We start from the raw sequence: 27081 nt of genomic DNA on the forward strand, positions 1-27081 counted from the left end.
TCTCTCTACATCTCTCTATCTCTCTATCTCTCTCTATCTCTCTCTATCTCTCTCTATCTCTCTCTATCTCTCTCTATCTCTCTCTATCTCTCTCTATCTCTCTCTATCTCTCTCTATCTCTCTCTCTCTCTCTCTCTCTCTCTCTCTCTCTCTCTCTCTCTCTCTCTCTCTCTCTCTCTCTCTCTCTCTCTCTCTCTCTCTCTCTCATATTCATATATATATATATATTAGGGCTGTGACTGATTAACATTTTTGTGTTCGATTAATCGTTTTTTTTTTAATCGATTAATCAACTAATTTCGATTAATTAACGCACATACAGATACAACTACTTTTAGCTGATCTCCTTGCATTGCAACTCTGCATTAGCCACTGGTAAATGTGGTGGGGGCAGTATGGGGGCAGATGTGTATATTACAGCATCTGCCCCCATGCTGTAATATACACATCTGCCCCCATGCTGTAATGTACACATCTGACCCCATGCTGTAATATACACATCTGCCCCCATGCTGTAATATACACATCTGCCTCCCATACTGCAAGAATATACACATCTGCCCCCATGTGTACATTACAGCATGGGGGCAGATGTGTATATTCTTGCAGTATGGGGGCAGATGTGTATATTACAGCATGGGGGCAGATGTGTACATTACAGCATGGGGGCAGATGTGTACATTACAGCATGGGGCAGATGTGTACATTACAGCATGGGGGCAGATGTGTACATTACAGCATCTGCCCCCATGCTTTAATATACACATCTGTCTCCATACTCCAGGAATATATACATCTGCCCCATAATGTTACCACACACAGATGGTTTTCCTTTCTTACCTGACTATCAGGCAGGCAGACCCATCTGCAGAGTAGCTGATGGACACACGTGCGCAAGGGAAGAAGATACAAGCAGGCGGGCAGGTGATGATGACGTCAGCGCGCCGCGGCTCCGGAGCTAGGCCGAAGCCGCGGCCTTTCCTATGGGCGAGACCGCGGAGCTCACTCCGCGGATCGTCATCGATCAAAATAATTTTAATCGACCAAAGAAATTAACGATCAATCGACCAATTAATCGTTAATTTCCGCAGCCCTAATATATATATGTGTGTGTGTGTGTATATTATATATACACCGTATTTATTGGCGTATAACACGCACCCTAACTTTAAGAGGGAGGTTTCAGGAAAAAAAACTTTCCACAGCCCCCTTGCGTATAACACCCAGGCATAAATATATATATAATTATGTATGTGTGTGTGCATGCATACACACAATATAAAGAATGTTGACTCTATAAATGTATACTTAGCTTTGTGAATGAGGTGAATCTTCATAAACTATTCACTTTGCAAAAATCCAATCAAGTGCAAAGAAAAATTTACAAAACATTTTTACTCCCATATGATTGGGTGATTAAAATGAGTTCCACTTTAGCTTATTCACTTAGGCCCCTTTCACACTGGGACAAGAGGTGCACTGACGGTATACCGTCGGATTTGCGGCGGTATTCGGCCGCTAGCGTTGCGCTTTTAACCCCTGCTATTGCGCGTTGCCGGTGGTATTACAGCGGTTTCCCATGGCTTTCAATGGGAAGGAGCGGTAAACACACCGCTCCAAAGATGCGGTAAGCAGGACTTTTGGAGCGGTCCTGCTAGCGCACCCCTCCAGTGTGAAAGCACTCGGGCTTTCACATTGAGACTGCAGGGCTGGAGTTTCTCAGGCGGTATCTAGGCGCTATTTTTAGCGCTAAAACACCTGAAAAACTCCTCAGTGTGAAAGGGGCCTTAGTGAAAAAGTTACTTTTGGTGGAAGATTAAACCAAAATTAATCCTCAGTACTTCTGTCTGCTTCAACCGTGCAAAGCGAACGAGGTCCCTAAACTCTTTCCCCGACTTGTTCATTCCCTGACATAGTTGGGGTAGGCAGTTCACTTTGGGGGTAGGTCAGCCACGCCTCATGACCATTATTGACTTTTGGGAACACACCTTCTGACCTTTGACTTCTGGGGGAGGTCCCTAATCCAATTCCTGAGCCCTAGTCTTATTCTTCAGGGGAAAACCCTAACCCTTGCTGATGCCAGCATCTTGTCCCCAGCTTCTTCCGGGTGCTGGTCTTTGGCCTTCTTGATTGGCCAGTGCAGGATGACGCCAGTCCTGTGCAGTAGGTGATTGCCGCTAGCTGCTTGCTGAGCACAGGAAAATGTTCGGTCAGCGCAGAACACTCTACATTTTTTTCATTAAATGTGTCTTCTGATTGGCCAAGGCGATGCCTGCTCCAATGATTTCCAACAAGTTGTGATTGTTTACAAATGGTGACAATGTCAGAATTGTCTGCAGTCTGGCTTGGAGATGGTCAATGGAAGAGTGCAGCAACCTGCAGTTCAGTCGCTCTTCATACCAATCATTGATTGCTTTCTGCTGGATCAACAGCACCGCTATACCGTCAGTGCACCTCCTGTCCCAGTGTGAAAGGGGCCTAAGTGAATAAGCTAAAGTGGAGCTAAAGAAGAATTTCTAGATTGCAGCAGCCAGGAAACCTAGCTGGAAATCACTATAATCTCTAGTTTAGTGTAGGATGAATGTGATTGGTTCATTCCTCGCCGCCCCCCCCCCCCCCAATGTTTGTAATGTTTGGTTTGAAGCTTGTTGCATATACAGTAGTAGTCTACAGGTGTTGTTTAAAGTGTAACTCTTCTATTTTTCAGCAACACAAATACTTCTTCACATCAGTTATGTACACTGCACATATTTTAGCAACTTTACTGTGGATTTTACCTACTTCTGTCCCAAAGATTCTGAGACCGGCCACTCTACTAACTTCCCAACCCTTGCTGCTGGGTGAGAGGGTCTGCCTGCTATATAATCCTTTAATCAGGCCCAGTGTTGCTGTAAGAGAGACATTGGCTTCTCAGCTCTGTTCTAGTTGGTGACCATACAACAATGAAAGTATCGCAGATGGACCTAAATATCCCCTAAATGTTACTCTTTGTAGCAGATATAGGGGGGGGGGAGGTGAGCCAATCACTCCAACACCAAAGGAGATCCAAGGGGTGCTATACAGAATGCCTTCAGAAATTTTTGCTATGTATGTACCTGTGTTTTCTTTTTTTCTTTTTTTTTAATGGTGCTTTCCTTTTAAAAGATATTTATAACATGGCTTTTTGGGAGTTTTTCAAAGAATTATTTTCTAATATTGTTGATTAATTTATGACTTGTTATCTACTTCTACAAATATTTTACAATAGTGGATGTTGAACATGCTAAACATTTACAACCAATGCTTACAGATTTTGTTTGTTACAAAGCAGTCATTCGTACTTGTACTCTATTTGCTTTAGCTATATTAGTGGTCTCCAAACTGTGACTTTGGGGTCGGATGCGGCCCATTGGGCACCTTTCCTCCCACTGACACCAAAAATTGGGGATTAATTCCCGTTACTGACCTCAGCAACGTGGCACTATCTTTCCCATTGACACTAATGAAGGGGCACCGTTGCTCCCGCTGACACCAACAATGGGGCCACTGTTGCGCCCGCTGGCACCAACAATGGGGCCACTGTTGCGCCCGCTGACACCAACAATGGGGCCACTGTTGCACCCGCTGACACCAACAATGGGGCCACTGTTGCACCCGCTGACACCAACAATGGGGCCACTGTTGCTCCTGCTGACACCATCAATGGGGCCACTGTTGCTCCCGCTGACACCATCAATGGGGCCACTGTTGCTCCCGCTGACACCATCAATGGGGCCACTGTTGCTCCCGCTGACACCATCCATGGGGCCACTGTTGCTCCCGCTGACACCATCAATGGGGGCCGCTGACACCAACAATGGGGCCACTGTTGCTCCCTATAATCCCAAAGATGCACTGCTTACTCCTACGGACAGGATAATTTCTACTCCCACTGGCTACAATTTGGCCCCCCTAAAGTCTGAAGGACAGGAAACTGGCCCTTTGTTTAGAAAGCGTGGAGAGCTATACGGATGATACTTTTTTTTTTTTTTTCTGACCTGTTGGCCCATAATTCCGTTTTATAGTCTCTCTTTTCCGGTAAAAATTTTGATTATGCAATTGTTTCAAACTAAAAAGAGTAAGTTACCATAGACTTATAATGAGCCATAATTTCAGATGTGCTCATAGAGAAAATGTATACATTGTTAACAGTAATATACATTCTGTGTCATAGTACTGGTTTGCATGTTGTTGTTTTGAACTATCAGTTTGAATAAGCTATTGGAGTCAGAGCCTGCTGCTGCTGCTGCACATGAAATATATTGGGTGTCTTACAGTGCCATCTAGTGTCCTTTTAGCAAACTGCAGTCACATCTGTTAAACACGCTTATTTACACTCAAAAGATGAATGCGTCAATTTCAAGCAATGGATCTGTTTTACACAATACAGTTTTTTATTTTATTAATATAGGATTACTGGTATATTAGCAATATAATGATTATGTTCTGTTCAACGTTTAACCTTTTATTAGATTAGGTACACGGTAAAACTTAGAATATAGGCTTGTTTATTAGTGATGACATGGGTTTTCGTTTTCCCTCTTAGTAACCAGTTAGCTTATCCCTTTTTTGTTGGTGGTGCAAGTACAAACTGGACTGTTAGCAGGTAAACACAGGCTGGTGAGGAGGTCTACCCACCACCTCCTTCATTATCCAGTATTCAGCATACAGTACAACTTGTGTACACTCACATCACGTTTCCTTGGCTGGCTGTGGTTAAAAGGCATCATTTGCACACTTCTTCCATCTTTTCATCCACACCGTATACAGCACTGTACAGTGTTTACATTTAACCTGTGATATAGGGAACATTTTCTATATTTCTGTTGGAATTTTCATTGAGTGTTGACATATTGGAGGAATTGTGTTTGTCAGGTCCCTCCATTCATGTTTATAAAGTGTAAGTAAGGTTAAAACAGCGCTAAAGCAGTAAGCATTATTTTTAATGAAAGTATTTGGTGAAAATTCCCCAAGTTTTACTTTATTTATTTTATAGGGTTTACCGAACAGTGGTTGGCTGGACTCGAGATGAAACAGAATTTTTAATTAATTAATTAATAACCGCCAGTGCAGTTATAATCGCATCATATTTCAATTATCTTTGTTTTCTCTTTACAGGAGGAGAGACTTCAACATGCAAACCGTCATCTGTTCGGCTTGCACCCTCATTTTCATTCCATGCTGCCGGCCTACAGATGGCTGGGCAAATGCCGCACTCTCATCAGCAGTACAGTGACCGGCATCAGCAGAACCTAAATGACCAACAAGTACCTGCCTTACCTTTCAATGACCAGATTCAGCAACCGTTGCCTAACCAGGTGAGATATCTGTGCTCCTGATGTGAAGGATTTCTTTTTGCTATAGTGGATCATTCTCATCTTTCTCGACTTTATTGTATATGATTCAAATAATCTGCTCCTATCATCTCCGTATGCAGGATTTTGCCTATGTTACCGTATTTTTAAAGTGATGCTCCACAGAATGTGCAGAATATCTTGGTGCAATCTGGTGTGCTCTGTGTTTCTTATTACCCCTCAGTGACACCTGACCTGGCCCATAGCTTTTATGCACAGCTCAGTGTACATTCTCTAGAAAATTGTGAACAGGCAGAAAAGTATCCTTTTTTATTGGGGATATCTGCTATAAAAAGCCTGGCTGTTCCCAAATGTTAATTTTCTTTTGTAAAGTTCTGCTTTAACTAGTTAAAGCTTATATTAGATTTTAGTGATTGGGTTTAGATGCACTATTTGTTAAGAAATATTACATATGGCATTTTGGGATTGCTGCAATTCTGCCCGCGATCCCAAATCGCAATGCAATAGTGGCAGAATGCACCACGCGTGACATTTTTTTTTTTTTTTAATGACACCTAAAAGCAGTGCGGCTTTGCCGTGCTAAACCGCATCATTCGTAGCTTGTTGCCCAAAAGAAGCACCTGCTCCTCTTTTGGGCGTCACGCCTTGCGTGATGCAGTTTGCCGCGCTATTTGGGATCTTGGACAGAATCGCAGCGATTCTGTGCGAGATCTTAAAACCCCAAATGTCAACAGGCCCTAAAATATTTAAGATGTTTTAAAGTATTGGGAATGTTTATTTCATTTCTATGGGTAAAGTGTTTTCTTAATATCTTGTATGAATGTCCTTTTCAAATGGGTCCAGTGTAATGTTTTTTAAGTGTTTTTGCATTTATAATCTCCTTTTATCTCTTTGCAGCGGCGGATGCCCCAAACTTTTCGTGATCCGACTACAGCACCTTTAAGGAAACTGTCAGTTGACTTGATCAAAACATACAAACATATTAATGAGGTGAGGAAGTCATTTGCAGTACCGCGTAGCTTGTGTAGGAAATGTAGCATTCCTTTTTTGTCTTTCACACAAGAGATTGCCATGTAGCTCGTTCACCCCTCCCTCCAGGGCCACAGTTTTTTGCATGTTTTTGAGAGGTCTTGCCTGAGGAGAGATTTTGTCAAAGACTTCCACAGGCTGCCATACACGGTTCGAATATTGGCAGGTTCAGCAGGGATCGGCTGAGATTTGAACCATTAATGGGCAGACTGAATGCACCAATCAGCTTGGGTACAATCAGCTTGCTGGATTCGCTTCCAATTATCACTAGCGGCTGCTATTGCCGCTAGTGAGAATCACTGTCTTCCCCCGGCGGGGGCGACTACAGCCCACCCACCTCTGCCGGTAAAAGACAATGGCTCAGCAGGAGGAATTCCCCTGTCAACGCTGTATGTGTTTATGAGGGAATTATGTGAATTTCTTTCCTGCAACCCGTAGTTGCAGGAAAGAAATTTGCACCGTCTATGGGCTGCCTAAGTTGTCAAAAGGTGCACCACATTTATTCATCATCAGAGGGAAGATCAGAGCTATATGAGTTCCATGGGTGTCAGGATTGACAGCCAGGGTTTTACTGGAAATGTCTGCACACATAGCGTCCATTGTGGTTGGAGCCCCCCTCATGATGAGCAGTAAGGCGATGGCCTATAGCTGTGGGTCAGTTTACTGCAGCTCATGTCTTTGCTAATGATTCTCACAAACTTTTACAGCCAGGCTGCAACGCCTTCATCCTGTTCTGCAGGATTAGTGGGGTGTGAGACCCTGCTTCAGTCGCCCAGAGTCTCATCCTCTTACATTTCATCTTGGCCATGCCATAGATTCAAATCTAAAAGCAACACCCGTGCAAATTCCAACAAAAAACAAAACAGTATTAAATATATCACACCTTGAGAGCTGCATGTCTTAAGGCCAAACAAAGCTCTGTACAAAGTTCTAAAAAAGGACCCCGCTGTAAAAAAAAAACAATTTCCATAGTGTCTGAAAATGTGCGTAGAGACATAACCTTTATAAACATATATCTTCCTCCCCACCACCATGTTCACACCACACTCACCAGAAGGATTTGACCCCCTTTTTCAAAGTAATGTCAAAGATTGCTTAGATATAAATCCTCTGGTGTGTCCGCTGTCTGTCCTCGTTCCTTTATGGGGTCAAGGATAGTTATTGCTCTCTGTATGGATAGCGGTGCTCCTCCCCCTTAAGGATTTCTGCAACAAACTCCCTCAGGATAGAAGGACGTCTCGTAGTGTAGTATATTATTTTATTAAAAACTTTAATAATTGAACTTGCATTGAAAAACATGCATCTCTAGAGGAATGAAGTGGAAATTGAAACCGCTTTTGACGCAGTGCGTTTCAAATGCTGGAAGTGACGTGTCTCAGAAGCTCCTGCTTACGCGTTTTGTCAGTTGCGTCTCATGTCATCGGGGATGGGTCACCTTTTTTCATGCCCTTAGATTGCAGTGTATCTTAATGGTGAACTGACTTGCTCAGCAATCCAGCTTTATGAGATGTAGGACTGTATATTGGTTAAAGTGGTGTTCCGGGGGGGGGGGGGGGGGTGATTAATGTCGGCACCGCAGCTGATGGGTGCTGCCGCCTCCATTGCGGGGAAGGGTACCCGGCAGTGTAGCCTTTCTGCTTCATGCCGGGAACCCTACCCCTACTGCGCATGCGTGAGGCCCCTGCTCCTCTCTCCTATTGGCCTGGCGGCCGGGGGAGGATGAGGTGGGAGCCCCACGGTGACGTCACGGGCCACTGGCCGCAGCAGGACTCCCAGAAGTGGGAAAGGATACCTGTATTTCCCCCCTCCCCCCAGAAAGGTGCCAATTGTGGCACCGGAGGGGAGGAGGAATCAGATGAGCATAAGTTCCACTTTAGGGTGGAACTCCACTTTAAGTGTGTTTGGTGTTTTTTTTCACCAGTAACTGAGAATTTTCTGTATTTCCCTGTCAGGTCTACTATGCAAAAAAGAAGCGGCGGCATCAGCAAGGACAAGGGGATGATTCCAGTCACAAAAAGGAGAGAAAGGTATACAATGACGGCTACGATGACGATAACTACGACTACATCGTAAAGAATGGCGAGAAGTGGATGGATCGCTATGAAATTGATTCCTTAATTGGGAAAGGTTCCTTTGGTCAGGTAACTGCGGTTTTATTTTTCTTTGCCCTACGAAGAGATTTCGAAAAAACGAACACGCTTCTTTCAGAAAAGAATTATTCATATGCAAGACCTAGTCACTCATTTCAAAGCACCATTGGAACGGAGTTTGTGTGCTTAATGTGAGGGAGCAATGAATAGGCAATCTACCACTGGCTACCAGTGTAGCATGAGTTTAGTGTGTGGATTGCACTCCCTTTGGTACTTTTTGAGCTTTTTGCCTAGCAGAGGGAGACAAATACAGGGATACCTGAGCTCTCTGTGGTTTCCAGCTGCAGAATGGGACAGAAAGGTTTAACCGACACCTAATTTTCTATTGAGTTTATTAGAAATGCTGTCTACTTTGATTCCCAATAGCAGTCATACTAATGTAAAACTTTTATTTCTCCATGAAGTTGAGAGACTCCTACAGAATATAGAGGTTGATTTACTAAAGGCAAATATACTGTGCACTACAAGTGTATTTAGAAGGGGAAGCTCTGCTGATTTATATCATCCAACTACTTTTTCAAATCAATGAGGCACCACAATGTCCACATTGCATCGATTTTTAACATGGCCATGGCCGACAGTAGGGTGTGATTTGATTATATGCGATTTATGTTTAGATTATATGAACCGCAAATGTTTACATTATATGAATTTTATTTTTGATAGTCATTAGCAAGGTATCATTTTTTAAGTACAAGTATACTCGTGAGAATATTATGAGAATAACGAGCAGGGCCCTCTGATTCATCCTGTATTAAATTGTATTGTAACTGTACTATCTACCCTCCTGTTGTAAAGTGCTGCATAAACTGTTAGCACTATATAAATCCTGTATAATAATAATAATAGATTGAGACAAAATACAAATCTAATGAAACGGTGCCCTCTTCAGGCTGAAAGAAGTAAATCACATTTTTTACTTTTAAAGTTTACACAAATGTACATGTGTATTTGTCTACAGTTTAATACAATTCTCAGATAAGTTCCTAGTATGCTTTGCCCTCTAAAATGTACTGGTCGCCTTAATGGCAGGGAATGTTTTATAATGTGTGTGTGCATTTTTTAGGTTGTAAAGGCATACGATCGCGTGGAGCAGGAGTGGGTGGCAATTAAAATCATAAAGAACAAGAAAGCTTTCTTAAATCAAGCCCAGATTGAAGTACGACTTCTAGAGCTGATGAACAAACATGACACAGAGATGAAGTACTATATCGGTAAGGCTGCTCTACTATAAAAATAAATGTTTTTTTCCCAACTTCTTTATGACAGCTTGGTTTGTTTGATATACAGAAAGCATGTATCGGTTCTAGAACATATTTTATCCAATCTTGGTTGTCTTCATCAACAGTTCTCAACCTCAGTTCTCAAGTACCCCCAACAGGTCATGTTTTGGGGACTTCCCTGGGATAAAATGGCTCTTATCAATACCGTGACATTGATTTAAAGCAGCTGTGCAAAGTAAAGGAAAACCTGAAAACATGGCCCGTTGGGGGTACTTGAGGACTGAGGTTGAGAACCACTGGTCTACACTTTCCACCTTTCCTGGGGTCTCATTGCAGTCATCCCTCTTTCCATGTCTTTTCTTCTCTTTTATACCATCCTCTTGTTTCTGTTCCATTACTTTCCCTGCCCTCCTCTTCTCTCATCTCTTCCAGTTTTTTATTTTTTTTCCCTTTGCTTTTCCTTTCTGTACCTTTTTAAGGTCTTAGTCACTTCTATCTCTGCATTCCCTCTCCTTTCTTTTAAATCTTAAGTTTGTTTTCTCTGTCTGTCTTTTTCTTCCTTTGTATTTGCTTTCTTTTATTCTTAAAGTTATTGTAAGACCCGGTTCACACTGGGGCGACTCGTCAGGCGACGCAGCCGCCTGACAAGTCGCGTCCCATTCTAGTGAATAGAACCGTTCTAATAGGAGCGACGCACGTCGCTCCGACTTAGAAAAAGGTTCTTGTACTACTTCGGGGGCGACCTGCATTGACTTCTATACAGAAGTCATTTTGCAAGTCGCCTTAGATGTCGTCTTCATGTCGCCTGGCCGAGTCGCCCCCGAAGTCGTGCCGCCCCTGTGTGAACCGGCTCTAAGGGTTATTTATTTTATTTTTTTCGATGACAAACATGTCATACTTGCCTCCACTGTGCAGCTCGTTTTGCACAGAGTGGCCCTGAACCTCGTCTTCTTGGGTCCCCCAGCGGCTCTTTCCCTCATCAGAAAACCCCCCAGGAGAAGCGCGTTCACAGGAGTTACATTGCAGGTGCGCTCCTGAGTCCAGCATTTGCGTCTATAGACATGATTCGACTCGAACTCGCATCATTAGATTTGATTGACAGCAGCAGGAGCCAATCTGTCCAATCAAAAGCCGGGACCCCATGGAGAGAGGACACGTGCGTCTCCGCCGACGGAAATACCGGGGTCGGGTAAGTAAAACGGGGGGGGGGGGGGGCGCTCACAGCCAGGTGATTTTTCACCTTCATGCAGGCAAGGTGAAAAAACACTAGGGTTTACAACTCCTTTAATACAAATATGCGGTACAGATAATATCTCTGGGTCTCAAAATAGTTTATTCTTGAAAACAAAGTTAATGGGTTGATATTATTATTATTACTACTACAATTTGTTTTGCTTGTTGGTTGAGGGAGGTGGTGTAGTGGCTACTTCACTCAAGGGGGAAGATACTATAAACAGAAAAAACGCTGGTCCTGGTCAGTCCACTCTGAACACCCCTTCCAGTATGGTGCCAACCCAGCTTGCAGGCTGCACTCCAAATTGATCCATTTTATTGCAAACATCAAAATTCAAGGCAGAAAAATAACACAGTTGAGGGGTAAAACGTTGACCCTTTTCAAACTATTCGCTCTTAAAGGGGTTGTAAACACACAAGGATTTTCACCCTAAAGCATTCTATGCATTAAGGTGGAAAACCTTCTGTAGTGCAGCAGACCCCCCCCCTTTTACTTACCTGAACCCGATCTTTCCATTGATGGGGATGAACACAGCACCTCCAGATGCTGTTTTAGGTCCTCATTGGATATATTGATAGCAGCAGGAACCATTGGTTCCCGCTGCTGTCAATCAAATCCGGTGACACAGGAGCCAGAGGCGGGGCCGAATCCTGCTTTCTGTGTCAATGGACGCAGCAGCAGGACTCGGGAGCGCGCCTGCACGAGTGCCCTCATGGAAAACGGCTCTCCGTGGGGGCACTTGAGAAGGGGAGGAGCCAGGAGTGCCACTGGGGCATCCAAGAAAAGGATAACCCCCTCTGGGAAGCTCTCTCCCGAGAGTCAATAGACGCCGAGTGTATAAGACAACCCCCGGCGGCCGTGTCATTGGATTTGATTGACAGCCGAGAAGCCGTGGAGAGAGTGACGCGGGATCGCGCCCAAGGAATTGGGTGCGAAACGTGCTAATCTTTTACTCTCCCACTGTCCTTTTTTCTGCCATGAATTTTGACATTTGCAATAAAATGGATCAATTTGTAGTGTGGCCATCCAGATACTTTCTTTGCTTCTAGGGAAAGTACTATTCTATAATATTATATGTGTATGTTGCACTTTATTAAGTCATTTTCCCTTGCTTGCGAGTTCAGTACAGTAAAATGTTTATTTTTATTTTTCAGTGCATCTAAAGCGCCATTTTATGTTCCGAAACCACCTCTGCCTCGTGTTCGAAATGCTCTCCTACAACCTGTACGACTTGCTACGCAACACCAACTTTCGTGGCGTTTCTCTCAACCTGACACGAAAGTTTGCACAGCAGATGTGCACTGCACTGCTTTTCCTGGCAACTCCAGAGCTGAGTATCATTCACTGTGACCTAAAGCCCGAAAATATCCTGCTTTGTAATCCCAAGCGAAGCGCCATTAAGATTGTGGACTTTGGAAGCTCCTGCCAACTAGGGCAAAGGGTAAATGAGTGCTTATTGTGGTTTCTGTGCTACCTTCTGCTTTAAAGTGCATCTCCTAATTTTGGAAACGGAGCCCCTGCCAGGTTTTTTTGTCCTGGCTGGTGAAGGTTCATTATTTGTCCTGGTGACCATCGTCCCTGAAATAAAAAATGTATGAGAAATCCAAAATTTTACAATTGTCACTAAACCTTATTTTTTCCTTTTCCCTTCCCTTTTCTTTTGTTTTTGCGCATTGTAGTGTTGAAGTTCACTGTTTTTTATTTTATTACACAGGAGTTGATTTACTAAAGTCAAATGTACTGTGCACTGCAGTTGCTTCACAGCTTAGGAAATAAAGTAAAGCTTCGCTTTGCCAAAAATACCCAATTGCAAGCAAGAAAATTAGAAAAAAAATGCGTTTTTGCTTGCACACGATTGGATGATGGAAATCGGCAGAGCTTTCCTTCATTTACGAAGATCTAGAGCAACTGCGCTTGCCTTTAGTAAATCAACCATATAATCTTTATTGTGGTAATTTTTTGGGGTCGATCAGTATGAAGTATTGTGTGTATATAAAGATCAAAATGCATTATAGCGCACAAATACAAAAATTACATTTAAATCCTGCAATGCTATTTAAAGGGGTTGTAAAGGTTTTTTTTTTATTTTCTAAATAGGTTCCTTTAAGCTAGTGCATTGTTGGTTCACTTACCTTTTCCTTCCATTTCCCTTCTAAAAATTTTTTTTTCTTTGTCTGAATTTCTCACTTCCTGTTTCTCCTCAGTAAACTTGCCACCATCATCTGAGCAGTGGTTTGTCAGCCAGAACAGCTTACTGAGGAGGAACAGGAAGTGAGAAATTCAGACAAAGAAAACATTTAGAAGGGAAATGGAAGGAAAACGTTAGTGAACCAACAATGCACTAGCTTAAAGGAACCTATTTAAAAAAAAAAAAAAAAAAAAAACGTTACAACCCCTTTTAAAACACCTGAACATATTAAAAAATATGGGCATTTGGTCACACTATATGGCCATATAGTGCTAAGCCCACTACTGCGTCGGTACCCCATTATCAGTGGGTCCAACACTATTCATAGAATAAAAGATCCTGCAGCTCAGAGATGCAGGACCTTTTATTCTATGAATAGTGTAGGACTTGGTAGTAGTGGGCTTTTTACTATATGGCGTAACCAAATCCCCATATTTTTTTTTTAATATGTTCCGGTGTTTTAAATAGTCTTGCAGGATTTTAATGTAATTTTTGTATGTGTGCGCTGTAATCTATTTTGTTCTGTTTGCGGTCATATAGCAGCACCATCTTAAAGGGGTTGTAAAGGTACAATTCTTTTTTCCCTAAATAGCTTCCTTTACCTCAGTGCAGTCCTCCTTCACTTACCTCATCCTTCCATTTTGCTTTTAAATGTCCTTATTTCTTCTGAGAAATCCTCACTTCCTGTTCTTCTGTCTGTAACTCCACACCGTAATGCAAGGCTTTCTCCCTGGTATGGAGTGTTGTGCTCTCCCCCTCCCTTGAACTACAAGGGAGTCAGGACGCTCTCTATGTTGCAGATAAAGGAGCTGTGTGTTAGTGGGCGTCCTGACTCTCCTGTAGTCCAAGGGAGGGGGCGAGCACGACACTCCACACCAGGGAGAAAGCCTCACATTACTGTGTGGAGTTACAGGCAGAAGAACAGGAAGTGAGGATTTCTCAGAAGAAATAAGGACATTTAAAAGCAAAATGGAAGGATGAGGTAAGTGAAGGAGGACTGCACTAAGGTAAAGGAAGCTATTTAGGGAAAAATAATTGTACCTTTACAACCCCTTTAAATCTAAATGCATTTTTAGGGTGTCCCCCCCCCCCCTTAAGTCTGTATATAAAGATATTGCATATCTAGCTAGGAGGTGGCGCAATGGGCTGCCTTTTGCATGTTTTTTCGTTGCGTACGACCTTGTGTATAAATCCTGTTTTACAGACCTCAGTAGCTCGGGCTGGAATGTACATGTAGAAGTGAATGGCTTATCACACGGACTCGTGCCTTATCTGGTGACTTCTAATGAGGCTTCAATCAGACACAGTGCCTCAAAGCAGGCTGCTCATGCTGTACTGTCTTTTTAACTAACCCGCAGTGCACTGGAAATTATTTGTCTGTAAAAAAGACAGTTAACATATCGACTCAATAGAATTTGTTAATTCACCATTTAAAGAGCAAGTAAACCCTGATGGGGTTTTATTTCCTCTATCTTTCCCTGTAAAGGTAAAGCATAATGGGCTACTATGCATCGCCTTGTAGGTCTCGGAGATATTGCAAGCACCTACAGGTAAGCCTTTAATGTAGGCTTACCTGAGGTGTAACTTGTCCTCGAGGGTTTACAACCACTTTAAGTATACAATGTAGGATTCACCTAGTATAAGTGTTCATCACTGGTTGTATTTAAGGGTACTTGTACTACCTGACTTTTAATTTCCTCTTAACCCTCAGACTGGAGAAAAAAAGGCAATGTCCTTTGTTACAATGCCTTTTGCAGCATATTATTTTTTCCCAGCATTACTTTAGCTCAGAATTTTAAAGTGTGGAGCGAATTAACAGCTAGTTAGAAGCTTGTCTCTTTTTATTGTTATGAAAAATCTCATTTATAAACGTAATCTTTTTTTTTTTTTATCCACAGATATACCAATATATTCAGTCTCGCTTCTATCGGTCTCCAGAGGTTTTACTGGGAATGCCTTATGACCTTGCGATTGACATGTGGTCCCTTGGGTGCATTTTGGTAGAAATGCATACTGGAGAGCCCCTCTTTAGTGGAGCCAATGAAGTAAGAGCAAAATTATTTTTACTTTACAGATACTCCTCGTTTAACGACTTACCTGTTTAACAACCACTCGGACTTCTGACCAGCTCTCCCTACCCGAATGACACCCTATACATCATTGTATTGTACAGTACAGAATTGTTGTTTCTGTTCTGTACTTGTACAAATTAAAACAATGTTATTGAGCTGGAGTTTTGTGTTTAGACCTCTCCCGCCACCAATAAAGGTGATCTTGTGGCAAATCTGCCGTAGAGACCACTTTTATCTGAAACCGGACCGCCCGCTCTTGAAGAGAGTACCAGGGTTATGGTAGGTAGCTGCTACCATAACAACTGTATTCCTCTTCAAAGTAGCAACGTATTTCTGCGGCGGGTCGGTCCGTAAGTGGTTAATTACAAAATCCATCCCTTCCTCCATTTAGAGCGGAGATCTGCCTTGTTTACATGGAGATCTCTATTCTGTGTGTTTTACCGATGATCGGCGGGTGTCGGAGGACATCAATGCCTGGCAACCACAGATTGGCTTCTGCTGTGCACGCCCCCTGTTGGTGGAGGTTCAGAAACACACACACACACACACACACACATATCTATATCTATACACGTGACCCTGCACAGGAGGGTCGCCCTGTAGCAGTAAATCTGCTATAGGGCGGTCCGGAAGTGGTTAAAAATTCCCCAGGAAGAACTAGAGTGCATAACGGCACAAAGGAAAGTCTGGAATGTCCACTTCCCCCACAACTTTTATAACATTAAATGGTTTAAACATGGATAGATGAATCTGTATAGCACCATCATCTCTACATTACTGTATTAAGTATTTACAGGCGTTTTTTTTATGTGGACGTTGGCATCCGCTAACGTCCGCAAAGATCCGCTTTCGGATCGGGTCGGGTGAATACGGTCCGTATTCATCCGATTTCCCATAGGGGAGAGCGGAGGAAAGACAGGGCGGTCTCTGCACAGGGGGTGGATCAATACGGATCCGCTCCGTGTGAAAGGGCCCTAAACCTGAACTGAAGACTGACCTGTATATCGGGCACCTAAAGCTGCCTTCTTTCATGGTCAAATGTCTTAAGGATCTCCCAGGAAGCCCTGAAGTTCGGCGAGTCCTAATCTGCATACAGCAATGACCGTTCCTGTGGTTGCACTCTTCTTTTTATCATTGGCTCTTCCCTGTGAATGGATAGGCTCGTAAACCTATAGTGCGTGCACACTTTGAATTGATTTGATTTGAATTGATTAAGCATTTTGTATTTCTCAACAGGTTGACCAGATGAATAAAATAGTGGAAGTTTTGGGAATCCCATCTGCTCACATTCTCGACCAAGCACCAAAAGCCAGGAAGTTCTTTGAGAAGACGCCAGACAGCACTTGGAACTTAAAGAAGACCAAAGACGGGAAAAAGGTAGCGTACGCATGTTCTAGTGACAGGAAACCTTCAAATGTGTTTATCTACTCATTTTAAATGTGGTTAGAAGAAACTGAAAATGAAAGTTTGCTTTGGAGGAGTTCCTACGTGTGCTGGAAAGCAGATCCAATTTCTGTACAGTGCAGAGGATGTAAAGTGTACTTCTCGTCCTGGGAAGTGCTTATTCTGCAATATTACCCATTAATGCTGGTAGTGACATCAGGGGTCTGGACTGACCAATGAAATATCTGATTGCCTGAAACATTTAGACATAGAACACCAAGGGTAAATTAAGCTCTCGTTTAGCCAGCTATGCAACTCAGCAATATGGTGGTGAAACCTCCAACTTCAGGGTATGTGTCAGACTTCAAAAGCTCTACAACCTATCAAGTTTATATTACTGGATTGCGGGGGTGACAAAGACATGCTGCCACAGATCCTTTTCTTTGGGGGGAAATAGAAGGGCTTTTAACTATATTTCTTGATCCAGCTGATGTGCGTTATGGGGTACATGGATGGCTTTGTACGTGATTTACCAATACCTGTTTTCTGTTTTCTTAATAGGAGTACAAACCACCAGGGACACGGAAACTTCATATTATACTTGGAGTGGAAACTGGAGGTCCGGGAGGTCGGCGGGCGGGGGAATCGGGTCACACTGTAGCGGACTACTTGAAGTTTAAAGACCTAATTTTAAGGATGCTAGATTATGATCCCAAAACACGGATCCAGCCGTACTATGCTCTGCAACATAGTTTCTTCAAGAAAACTGCTGACGAAGGTACAAATACAAGTAACAGTGTATCTACAAGTCCAGCTATGGAGCAGTCTCAGTCATCGGGAACCACCTCAAGCACATCCTCTAGCTCAGGTATGACCAGCAGTGTTCCACAGAACTGTTGAACTTCGTGATAGAACATTAATGTGGAGTGAAGCTTTAGCTGACTGCTAGAGCGTTTTTCAGGGTGGTTAAAGCAGGGTAAACCTGCACACCAATACCTTGTTTGCAATCTGATAAACATTTCAGTGTGTGCATGAATAAAGTACAATGCATCAACAACTTGCAGTTAAATACTTGTCAAAGATTAAAAATGTGCAGTCAATTATATAAAAGTACTCTTTAGACTTGTACTGAGAGTATCTGCTGAGTAAGCTGTTGCACAAGAGGAGCAATATTGGAGCGAGATTAGTTCACAAATGTGGTGTTACTGTCTAATTGTGTCAATAGCAGAGAGGAGACAGCAGTGGCACATTATTTGCAGAATTGTAACCTCTTTAAAAATGTTCTCTTCCACCTTTTCTTTTCCACTATTAGGTGGCTCATCTGGGACGAGTAATAGTGGAAGAGCAAGGTCTGATCCAACCTATCAACACAGACACAGTGGAGGACACTTTACTGCTGCTGTTCAAGCTATGGATTGTGAGACACACAGTCCTCAGGTAAGCTGTAATTGTCTAACAATAATGCAAGGCTCTAAATGCCAGCATCTGAACCCAGAGAAGCTGGAGGTTGGTTCACTGGAAGTAATATAAGGCATTACAAATGTAAAGTAAACGTTTACCAGAATTGTGTATTATAGTACTACTTTAATATAAAATATTTATTTTATTATAAAAAGTATTTGGTCCCCTGCTGATTTTGTATATTTGCCCACTGACAAAGAAATGATCAGTCTATAATTGTAATGGTAGGTTTATTTTAACAATGGGAGACAAAATAACAATAAAAATATCCAGAAACACACATTTCACTTATTAAAAAGTGCAAATCAATTTATAATTTTTTTGAAATAAGTATTTCATCCCCTATCAATCAGCAAGTTTTCTGGAGCCCAGGTGTCTTCTATACAGGTAATGAGCCAAGATTAGGAGCACTCTATTAAAGGGAGTGCTCCTAATCTCAGTTTATTATCTGTATAAAAGACCCCTGTCCACAGAAGCAATCAATCAGATTCCAATCTCTCCATCATGGCCAAGACCAAAGAGCTGTCCAAAGATATCGGGGACAAGATTGTAGACCTACACAAGGCTGGAATGGGCTACAAGACCATCGCCAAGCAGCTTGGCAAGAGTGTGACAACAGTTGGTGCGATTATTTGCAAATGAAAAAAAACACAAAATAACTGTCAATCTCCCTCGGTCTGGGGCTCCATGCAAGATCTCACCTCGTGGAGTTTCATTGATCATGAAAACGGTGAGGAATCAGCCCAGAACTACTCAGGAAAATCTTGTCAATGATCTCAAGGCAGCTGGGACCATCGTCACCAAGAAAACAATTGGCAACATACTGTGCTGTGAAGGACTGAAATCCTGCAGCGCCCGCAAGGTACCCCTGCCCAAGAAAGCTCATGTACAGCCCGTCTGAAGTTTGCTAATGAACATCTGAATGATTCAGAAGAGAACTGGGTGAAAGCGTTGTGGTCAGATGAGACCAAAATCAAGTTCTTCGACATCAACTCAACTCGCTGTGTTTAGAGAAGGAATGCTATCTATGTCCCCAAGAATGCCACCCTCACCGTCAAACGTTGAGGTGGAAACATTATGCTCTTTGGAGGTGTTTTTTCTGCTAAGGGGACAGGACAGCTTCACGGCATCAAAGGGACGACGGACGGGGCCATGTACCTTCAAATCTTGGGTGAGAACCTCCTTCCTTCAGCCAGAGCATTGAAAATGGGTCATGAATCTGTATTCCAGCATGACAATGACCCAAATCACATGGTCTAGGCAACAAAGGAGTTGCTTAAGAAGAAGCGCAGTAAGGTCCTGGAGTGGCCCAGCCAGTCTCCAGACCTTAAAGTGGAGGTTTACCGCTAAAATGCTGTTTTTACCCTTAGAGTGATGCTTGTTGTGTCTAGGGGAATCGGCTAGTTGTTTTAAAATCGAACCTGTACTTGCCTTTTTAGAGAGCGATCTTCTCCGCCACTTCCGGGTATGGGCTGCGGGACTGGGCGTTCCTTCTTGATTGACAGGCTTCCGACGGTCGCATCCATCGCGTCACGATTTTCCGAAAGTAGCCGAACGTCGGTGCGCAGGCGCAGTATAGAGCCGCACCAACGTTCGGCTTCTTTCGGCTACTCGTGACGCGATAGATGCGACCGTCGGAAGCCTGTCAATCAAGAAGGAACGCCCAGTCCCGAAGACCCATACCCGGAAGTGGCGGAGAAGATCGCCCTCTACAACGGTAAGTACTGCTCGGGTTTTAAAACACCTAGCCGATTCCCCTAGACACAACGAGCATCCATCTAAGGGAATCGAAGTTAAAAAAAACATTTATGGGAGAACTCCCGCTTTAATCCCATAGAAGATCCACCAATCAGCTATCTCACAGTGTATGGAAGGACTCCCCTCCCCCTGCTGGAACAGGAAGAGAAAAATCTAACAGGACATGCACTTTCTAAACAGTATATAAACTTCACTGGGTATATGTGAGGGTTTGCATCCACTTTAACCACTAGCTGACCAGCCTCCGCAGTTATACTGCGTGCGGCAGTTTGGCAAGGCTGCGCAAATCGCCATAGCTGTACGTCGCTTCTTTAAGACGTCACAGCAAGCGTACGTGCACTGCCGCGTGTCCCGGAGTGGATGCGTGTGCCCGGCGGGTGCTATGACAGCCTGGCACCCGTGATCGCTCGTGACAAAGCGAGAACCGGGATCTGTGTGTAAACACACAATCCCGGTTCTCTCAGGGGAGAGGAGACCGATTGCGTATTCATACCAAGTGTGAACACCGATTGGTCTGCTCCCCTAGTCAGTCCCATCCCCCATACAGTTGGAACACACCTAGGAAACACAGTTAACCCCTTGATGGCCCCCTAGTGTTAACACCTTCTTTGCCAGTGACATTGATACAGTAATCAGTGGCTATTTTTAGCTCTGTTTGCTGTATAAATGTCAGTTATCCCAAAATAGTGTCAAAAGTGTCCGATCTGTCCACTGCAATATCTCAGTCCTGATAAAAATCGCAGTTCGCTGCCATTACTAGTAAGAAAAAATTATAATAAAAAATGACATAAATCTACCTCCTATTTTGTAGGCACTATAACTTTTGCGCAAACCAATCAATATACGCCTATTGCGATTTTTTGTTTATAGCACAAAAAATAAAAACCGCAGAGGCGATCAAATACCACCAAAAGAAAGCTCTATTTGTGGGAAAAAACGGACATAAAATTTGTTTGGGAACAATGTCGCACGACCGCACAATAGTCAGTTAAAGCAACGCAGTGCCGTATCGTAAAAATGGCCCGGTCAAGAAGGGGGCAAGTCCCTATGGATGAGTGGAACAAAATCCCTCCTGAGATGTGTGCAAGCCTTGTGGCCAACTACAATAAACGTCTGACCTCTGATTTTCAACAAGGATTTTGCCACCAAGTTCTTATTTCACTCATTGAAATACAAATCAATTTATAACTTTTTTGAAATGCTTTTTTCTGGATATTTTTGTTATTCTGTCTTTCACTGTTAAAATAAACCTACTATTAAAATTATAGACTGATCATTTCTTTGTCGGTGGGCAAACGTAAAAAATTGGCAGGGGATCAAATAATTTTTCCCTCACTGTAGCTAGGTAAATATATTTCAAAAGGTGCCATTGCCTTGAAATTTTTCACCACGTGCTGGTAACAACCCATGCAATCCATACATGCAAAGAAACCAAAATAAGTTCAGAAATTAAGTTGCGTGTAATAAAATGGAATGACACAGGGAAAAAGTATGGAACACGAAGAAAGGGAACTGCAAAAAAAAAAATGGAAAGCCAAGACACCAGTTGAAATCTATCAGTAATTATAAAGCAATCCTGTCTCTTGTCCGTGCAAGTTAATATCAGCTGGTTCAGTCTCAACTGATGGCCTATAAAAAGATGTCTCATTACCAAGGTGTCACACAAGATCTCATGATAAGTAAAGCACTCTCTCAAGACCTTCGCAACCTTTATTGTTGCAAAACATACTGATGGCATTGGTTACAGAAGGATTTCTAAACTTCTGAGTGTTCCAGTGAGCTCTGTTGGGGCCATAATTCCAAAGCGGAAAGAACGTAATTTCTAGGGGTGCACCGAAATGGAAATTTCAGAACCGAAACGAAACCCAAAAAAAAATCAAACCGAAAATGACTTTTCTTTTTTTTTTCATTTAAATTTTTTTGAATGGTCACAGTGGCTGCGTTTGATGGGCACAGTGGCTGCATGTGATGGGCACAGTGGCTGTGTTTGATGGGCACAGTGGCTGTGTTTGATGGGCACAGTGGCTGCGTTTGATGGGCACAGTGGCGATGTGTGTTGGCACAGTGGCTGCATGTGATGGCACAGTGAGGCTGCAATTAATGTTTTTTTTTGGTAGTCAGAGAAGGCAAGCATGGCTCAACACACAAAAGTTTAAAAAAAAAAACTTTGTGTGTTATTGAGCCATGCTTGCCTTCTCTGACTACCAAAAAAAAACATCAATTTCAGCCTCACTGTGGCACTGTAAAAAAATGGCAGATAACATTTTTTTTTTTTTTATCTGCCATTTTTTCATTAAGAAAGTGCTGGTCAGTCACCTCAGTCAGTATTAACCACCCCCACCCCCCAATCCAGCGATTTTGTTTGTTCCGTGATCTAAGTTATAACTTATTTTCTAACAGGTTCTGTTGATCTGCTAGTGCTTACTTTTTTTGGAGCACACTGCTCGATTCCTCCTATCCTGTGTCACAGGCAGCTCCAAATCCTCCCTCGCCTCCGGCCGTGACGTCACGCGGCACGCTGGACTGTACCAAGAGACTCCCCCATAGGGGGAAGTTAAAAAATCAGGAAATTGAGCTAGGAGGACTCCGGTGGAGCGCATCAGCAGTCGGGAAAAACAATTTGTACAGTGCCACTGCTGCTGCCCGCACTCTGTAATGGTCTGGCGGCCGCAAATACATCTGTACAAGAACGGCGCCCCCTCCTAGACGAAATGGTACCACCCACGGAGGGCGGTCATTATCTGCGATTTTAAATGTGTTTTGGCTTGTCTCTAAAATTGCTATTTTCGGCCGATATGTATCGGCCACCGATATATCGGTGCATCCCTAGTAATTTCCCCATAAACTGCCCACAACCAGGTGCTCCTTGCAGGATTTCTGGCAGAGGAGTGAAAATAATTATCAGAAGAGTTGTCCAAGAGCCACTTGTGGAGAGCTTCAGAAAGACCTGGAATTAGCAGATACAATTGTTTCCACGAAAACAATATGTAGTGCACCCAACCGTCATCGCCTGTATGCATGCTCACCATGCAAGACTTCAATGCTGAACAAAAAGCATGTTGAAGCTTGTTTAAAGTTTGCTGCACACCATTTAGACAAGCCTGTGAAATACTGGGAGAATATAGTCTGGTCAGATGAGACCAAAATTAAAGGAGAAGTCCAGCCAAAACTCGTTATGGCTGTACTACTTCTATGGATCACAAGAGTGCAGTCCATTTTGCACTCCTGTGACCCGTTTTCAGCAGAGCGGCTGAAGTCAGCTCTCTGCTGATGTCATGGATATTGGTCCAGGCTCCGCGTTATCACGACAATAAAGTCTGGATCCGCCAGGTGCCTAGACTGACACCCGGCTCAGCCTCTTTGCAAGCCGCTGCGAGCCTGAACCTGCTCCAATGAGCGAGGAGGGGGGAAGTGTAGAGAACTGTGACTGACAGTCTACAACTCTCTGCTCACGGATCTCTGAAAACCGAGTGATCTGCGATGTTTGATCGCTCGGTTCTCAGTGTACAGGCATCGGGGGACAGATGCAGTATTGGACTGATGCTGCATCCATGAGGTAAGTATTATTCTGGGGGGAAAAAAAATCCTCTTTTAATCTCTTTGGATGCCATAATACACACCATGTTCGGGGGTCAAATGGCACATCGCCCCAAAAACACCCCCATACCAACAGTGAAGTTTTGTGGTGGGAACATCATGGCGTGGGTGGGGCTGTTTTTCAGCATATGGTACTGACAAACTTCATATCAATGAACGAGGAATGAATGGAGAAATGTACCAAGATGTTCTTGAAAAAAATCTGCTGCCATCAACCAGGATGATGAAGATGAAACGAGGGTGGACATTTCAGCAAGACAATGATCCCAAACACAAAGCCAAGGAAACTCTCAATTGGTTTTAAAGAAAATAAAGCTGCTAGAATGGCCCAGCCAATCACCTGACTTGAATCCAATAGAAAAATCTATGGAAAGAACTAAAGATCAGAGTTCATAGAAGAGGCCCACGGAACCTTCAAGATTTGAAGACTGTGAAGGAATGAGCCAAAATCGCACCTGAGCAATGCATGCGACTAGTTTCTCCATACAGAAGGTGTCTTGAAACTGTCATTACCAACAAAGGATTTTGTGTGAAGTATTAAATAAATTTCGGTTAGCTTGTTCAATTCTTTTTACTGGGGTCATTCCATTTAATTACACATAACTTCAATTCTGAACTTATTTGTTTTGGTGTGTTTGTATGGATTGTATGGGTTTTTACTGACGTAAGGAATTTTTTTTATGTCAATGGAACATTAAGGCCCGGATTCAGAAAGGTATTACGCCGACATATCTTCTGATACGCCACGTAAGTCCACGGATGCGCCATCGTATCTATGCGCCTTATTCAGCAAACAAGATACGTCTGAATTTTGGCTTCATACGACCAACGTAAGTCTCCTACGCCGTTGTATCTTGGGCGCATATTTACGCTGGCCGCAAGGGGCGCTTCCATTGATTTACGCGTCGAATATGTAAATGACCTAGATACGCCGATTTACGAACGTACTTACGCCCGTCGCAGTAGTCTACGCCGGTTACGTAAGGCGTACGTCCGGTGTAAAGTTATTCCACCTAAAGCAGGGGTAAGTCATGTTGGGGTATGGACGTCGGAACAGCCGTCGTGTTTTGCGTCGTTTACGTAAGTCGTACGTGAATGGGGCTGGGCGTAGGTTACGTCGTAGGCATTGAGCCGTCGTATCTTAGGAAGTATATGCGACGTGATTGTGAGCATGCTTGCGCCGTTCGTTCGGCCCTTCATTTACATGGGGTCACGCTTCATTATAATATATCACGCCCACTACCTTGCTACTTTGAATTAGACGGGCTTACGCCGGCCAATTTAGGTTACGCCGGCGCAAGTTTGGGAGCGAGTGCTTTGTGAATACAGTTCTTGCCTCACTGATTTACGTCGGCGTAGTGCAAATGAGATGCGCTACGCCGGTCTAAAGATGCGCCGCTGTACTTGAATCCGGGCCATAGACTCCATTCACACAGCGGCAACGCGACTTCCAGCATGACTTTGGGAGGCAACTTGGACACGACTTGAGTATGAATCACAGCGCGACATGAGGCAATTTACAAGGCAACTTCAAGTTGCCTCCAGGACAGGAGGCTTTCCAGTGGCCAATCAAACAACAATCAGCTTGGGGGGAGGGAGGGGTTTGCCTGAGAAATGTATGTTCTGTATTGTTGCTTCTGTTAAGACAGTGATCTGACTTCTGAGGCGACTTCCATTGAAATCAATGGGTACAAGTCACCTAGAAGTCAGATTGAAGTAGTACAGGAACCTTTTCTGACTTCAAAGCGACTGCAGTAGTGTACATTAAGACGGCTCCATTCACTTACATTGATTTTCTCATGCGACTTGAGGCGACTTGAAGACGTCGGATCCAAAGTCGTCCCTGTGTGAATGGGCTCTTAGAATATATTTACCTAGAAAAGTGGTGACTGGTTCAATATTAATTTTGCCTGCTGTTGTATATCTCTTCTGTCTGTTATTCTCAGAGTGGATTAGGTATTTTGTTCCCTAACCATATAACGGGTTATTTATATTTACCACTGCATAGAGATATTCAAGATTTTTATTTATTTTTTAAACTATATATTTTACTAAATTGCACACCACACTGAGTTTTTTTTATCAAGTTAATCAAAACAATAATCGGCCAACTAATCAATTATGAAAATAATGATTTGTTATCCTCTTATGATTCCATACTGTACTTTTCTTACTGTAATAAATTCAACTATATTACGAAGGATGATCAATTAAATGCTGTTTTATAGATAAATGGCCTAATTTTCTGAATAGAAATCATTGTTATTTGCATAATGGTTAATAATTGCAACAATGAGAGCCAGGAAGAGCTAAAATAAAACTATCTCACGACTGAAAATAACTATTTTTGTGTGTTGTGGCCTAGTGAATTGGGCCTGATGACAACTAAGCATTCCACATCCTGTATCCATTCCAACAGGGAGAGGGGGGGGGGGTGTTATCATGCTGTTTTTATCGCCTCTAAAGATAACGTCTGATGCTAAAAACATTTATGTACCAATGGGCACAATTTCAGCACGCGGGCTGCACAACTGCTAGCATCAGAGATTCAGTAAAACGGTATGGTTAATGTAGAATCTAACCCCCTCTGATGCCTTTCTCTCTGTATTAGAGCCTCATTCTCGAAGAAGAGGTTGGTGGCGTGGAAAGCAGAATTATTTGTTTTTGTTTATTTTTTATTAACATCGGAAATATTTATTTACTCATATCTCATACAATTTATCATTGCAGGTTCGACAACCGTTTCCTCCACCAGTGGGTTGGACTGTCACTGAAGCACCCACACAAGTCACCATTGAAACCCACCCAGTCCAAGAGACAACATTTCACGTTCCCCCTTCACAAAACGTATCGCATCATCATGGGAATAGTTCTCACCACCACCATCATCACCACCATCACCACCACCATGGACAGTCACTGGGTAGCCGAACGAGGCCCAGGGTCTACAATTCACCATCCAACAGCTCCTCCACCCAAGATTCTATGGACGTCGGTCATAGCCACCACTCCATGACATCCTTGTCTTCCTCAACTACTTCTTCCTCAACCTCCTCTTCGTCTACTGGCAACCAAGGCAACCTGGCCTACCAAAATCGCCCTATGGCTGCTAACACCTTGGACTTTGGACAGAATGGAACTATGGACCTTAACTTAACAGTCTATTCAAATCCTCGCCAAGAGACTGGCATCACTGGCCATCCGACGTACCAATATTCTACAAACACAGGCCCTGCCCACTATGTAACTGAGGGACATCTGACAATGAGGCAAGGCATTGATAGAGAAGAATCTCCCATGACAGGAGTTTGTGTTCAGCAAAGTCCTGTCGCAAGCTCGTGACTAAGTTCAGTTTAGGTTTGTTTCTTGTGAGTTTTTTTTTTTTTTTTCTTTATTTTGTTCTAATTTTTTATTTTTATTTTTTCTTTATTTTTAAGAAGTGGTGTTTTTTGTTTTTGCGTTTTTTGTTTGTTTTCCAAAAAAAAAAAAGAAAACAAAAGAAAAAAAAAACAAAGTGCAAAAGCTGCTTTAATCAGAAGGAGATAAACACACTTAACCGCTACAACAGGGAAAAGCTGACTATTTTTTTAAACTTGAAATGATTGCAAAGGGACAATGAAGTTGAAACTATTTTTATTTTTTTAAAGAGCTGT

General features: G+C 43.0%; 1 protein-coding gene across 1 annotated transcript in view; it reads left to right on the plus strand.

The window, feature by feature from the left end:
* The window catches only part of DYRK1A (dual specificity tyrosine phosphorylation regulated kinase 1A), a 134905-nt gene extending 108117 nt beyond the window's left edge, over positions 1–26788 (plus strand). Inside the window, exons 3-12 of the mRNA XM_040338967.1 lie at positions 5137–5336; positions 6231–6323; positions 8315–8503; positions 9579–9726; positions 12124–12410; positions 15056–15202; positions 16466–16606; positions 17174–17480; positions 17925–18049; positions 26159–26788. Coding sequence (XP_040194901.1) covers positions 5137–5336; positions 6231–6323; positions 8315–8503; positions 9579–9726; positions 12124–12410; positions 15056–15202; positions 16466–16606; positions 17174–17480; positions 17925–18049; positions 26159–26770 — 2249 coding nt within the window. The 3' untranslated portion in view covers positions 26771–26788. The remainder of the gene's footprint in view (positions 1–5136; positions 5337–6230; positions 6324–8314; positions 8504–9578; positions 9727–12123; positions 12411–15055; positions 15203–16465; positions 16607–17173; positions 17481–17924; positions 18050–26158) is intronic.
* Positions 26789–27081: the final 293 nt, after the last annotated feature.

The sequence above is a fragment of the Rana temporaria genome, chromosome 2 (genome assembly GCF_905171775.1).
Source record: "Rana temporaria chromosome 2, aRanTem1.1, whole genome shotgun sequence".
Taxonomy (NCBI): domain Eukaryota; kingdom Metazoa; phylum Chordata; class Amphibia; order Anura; family Ranidae; genus Rana; species Rana temporaria.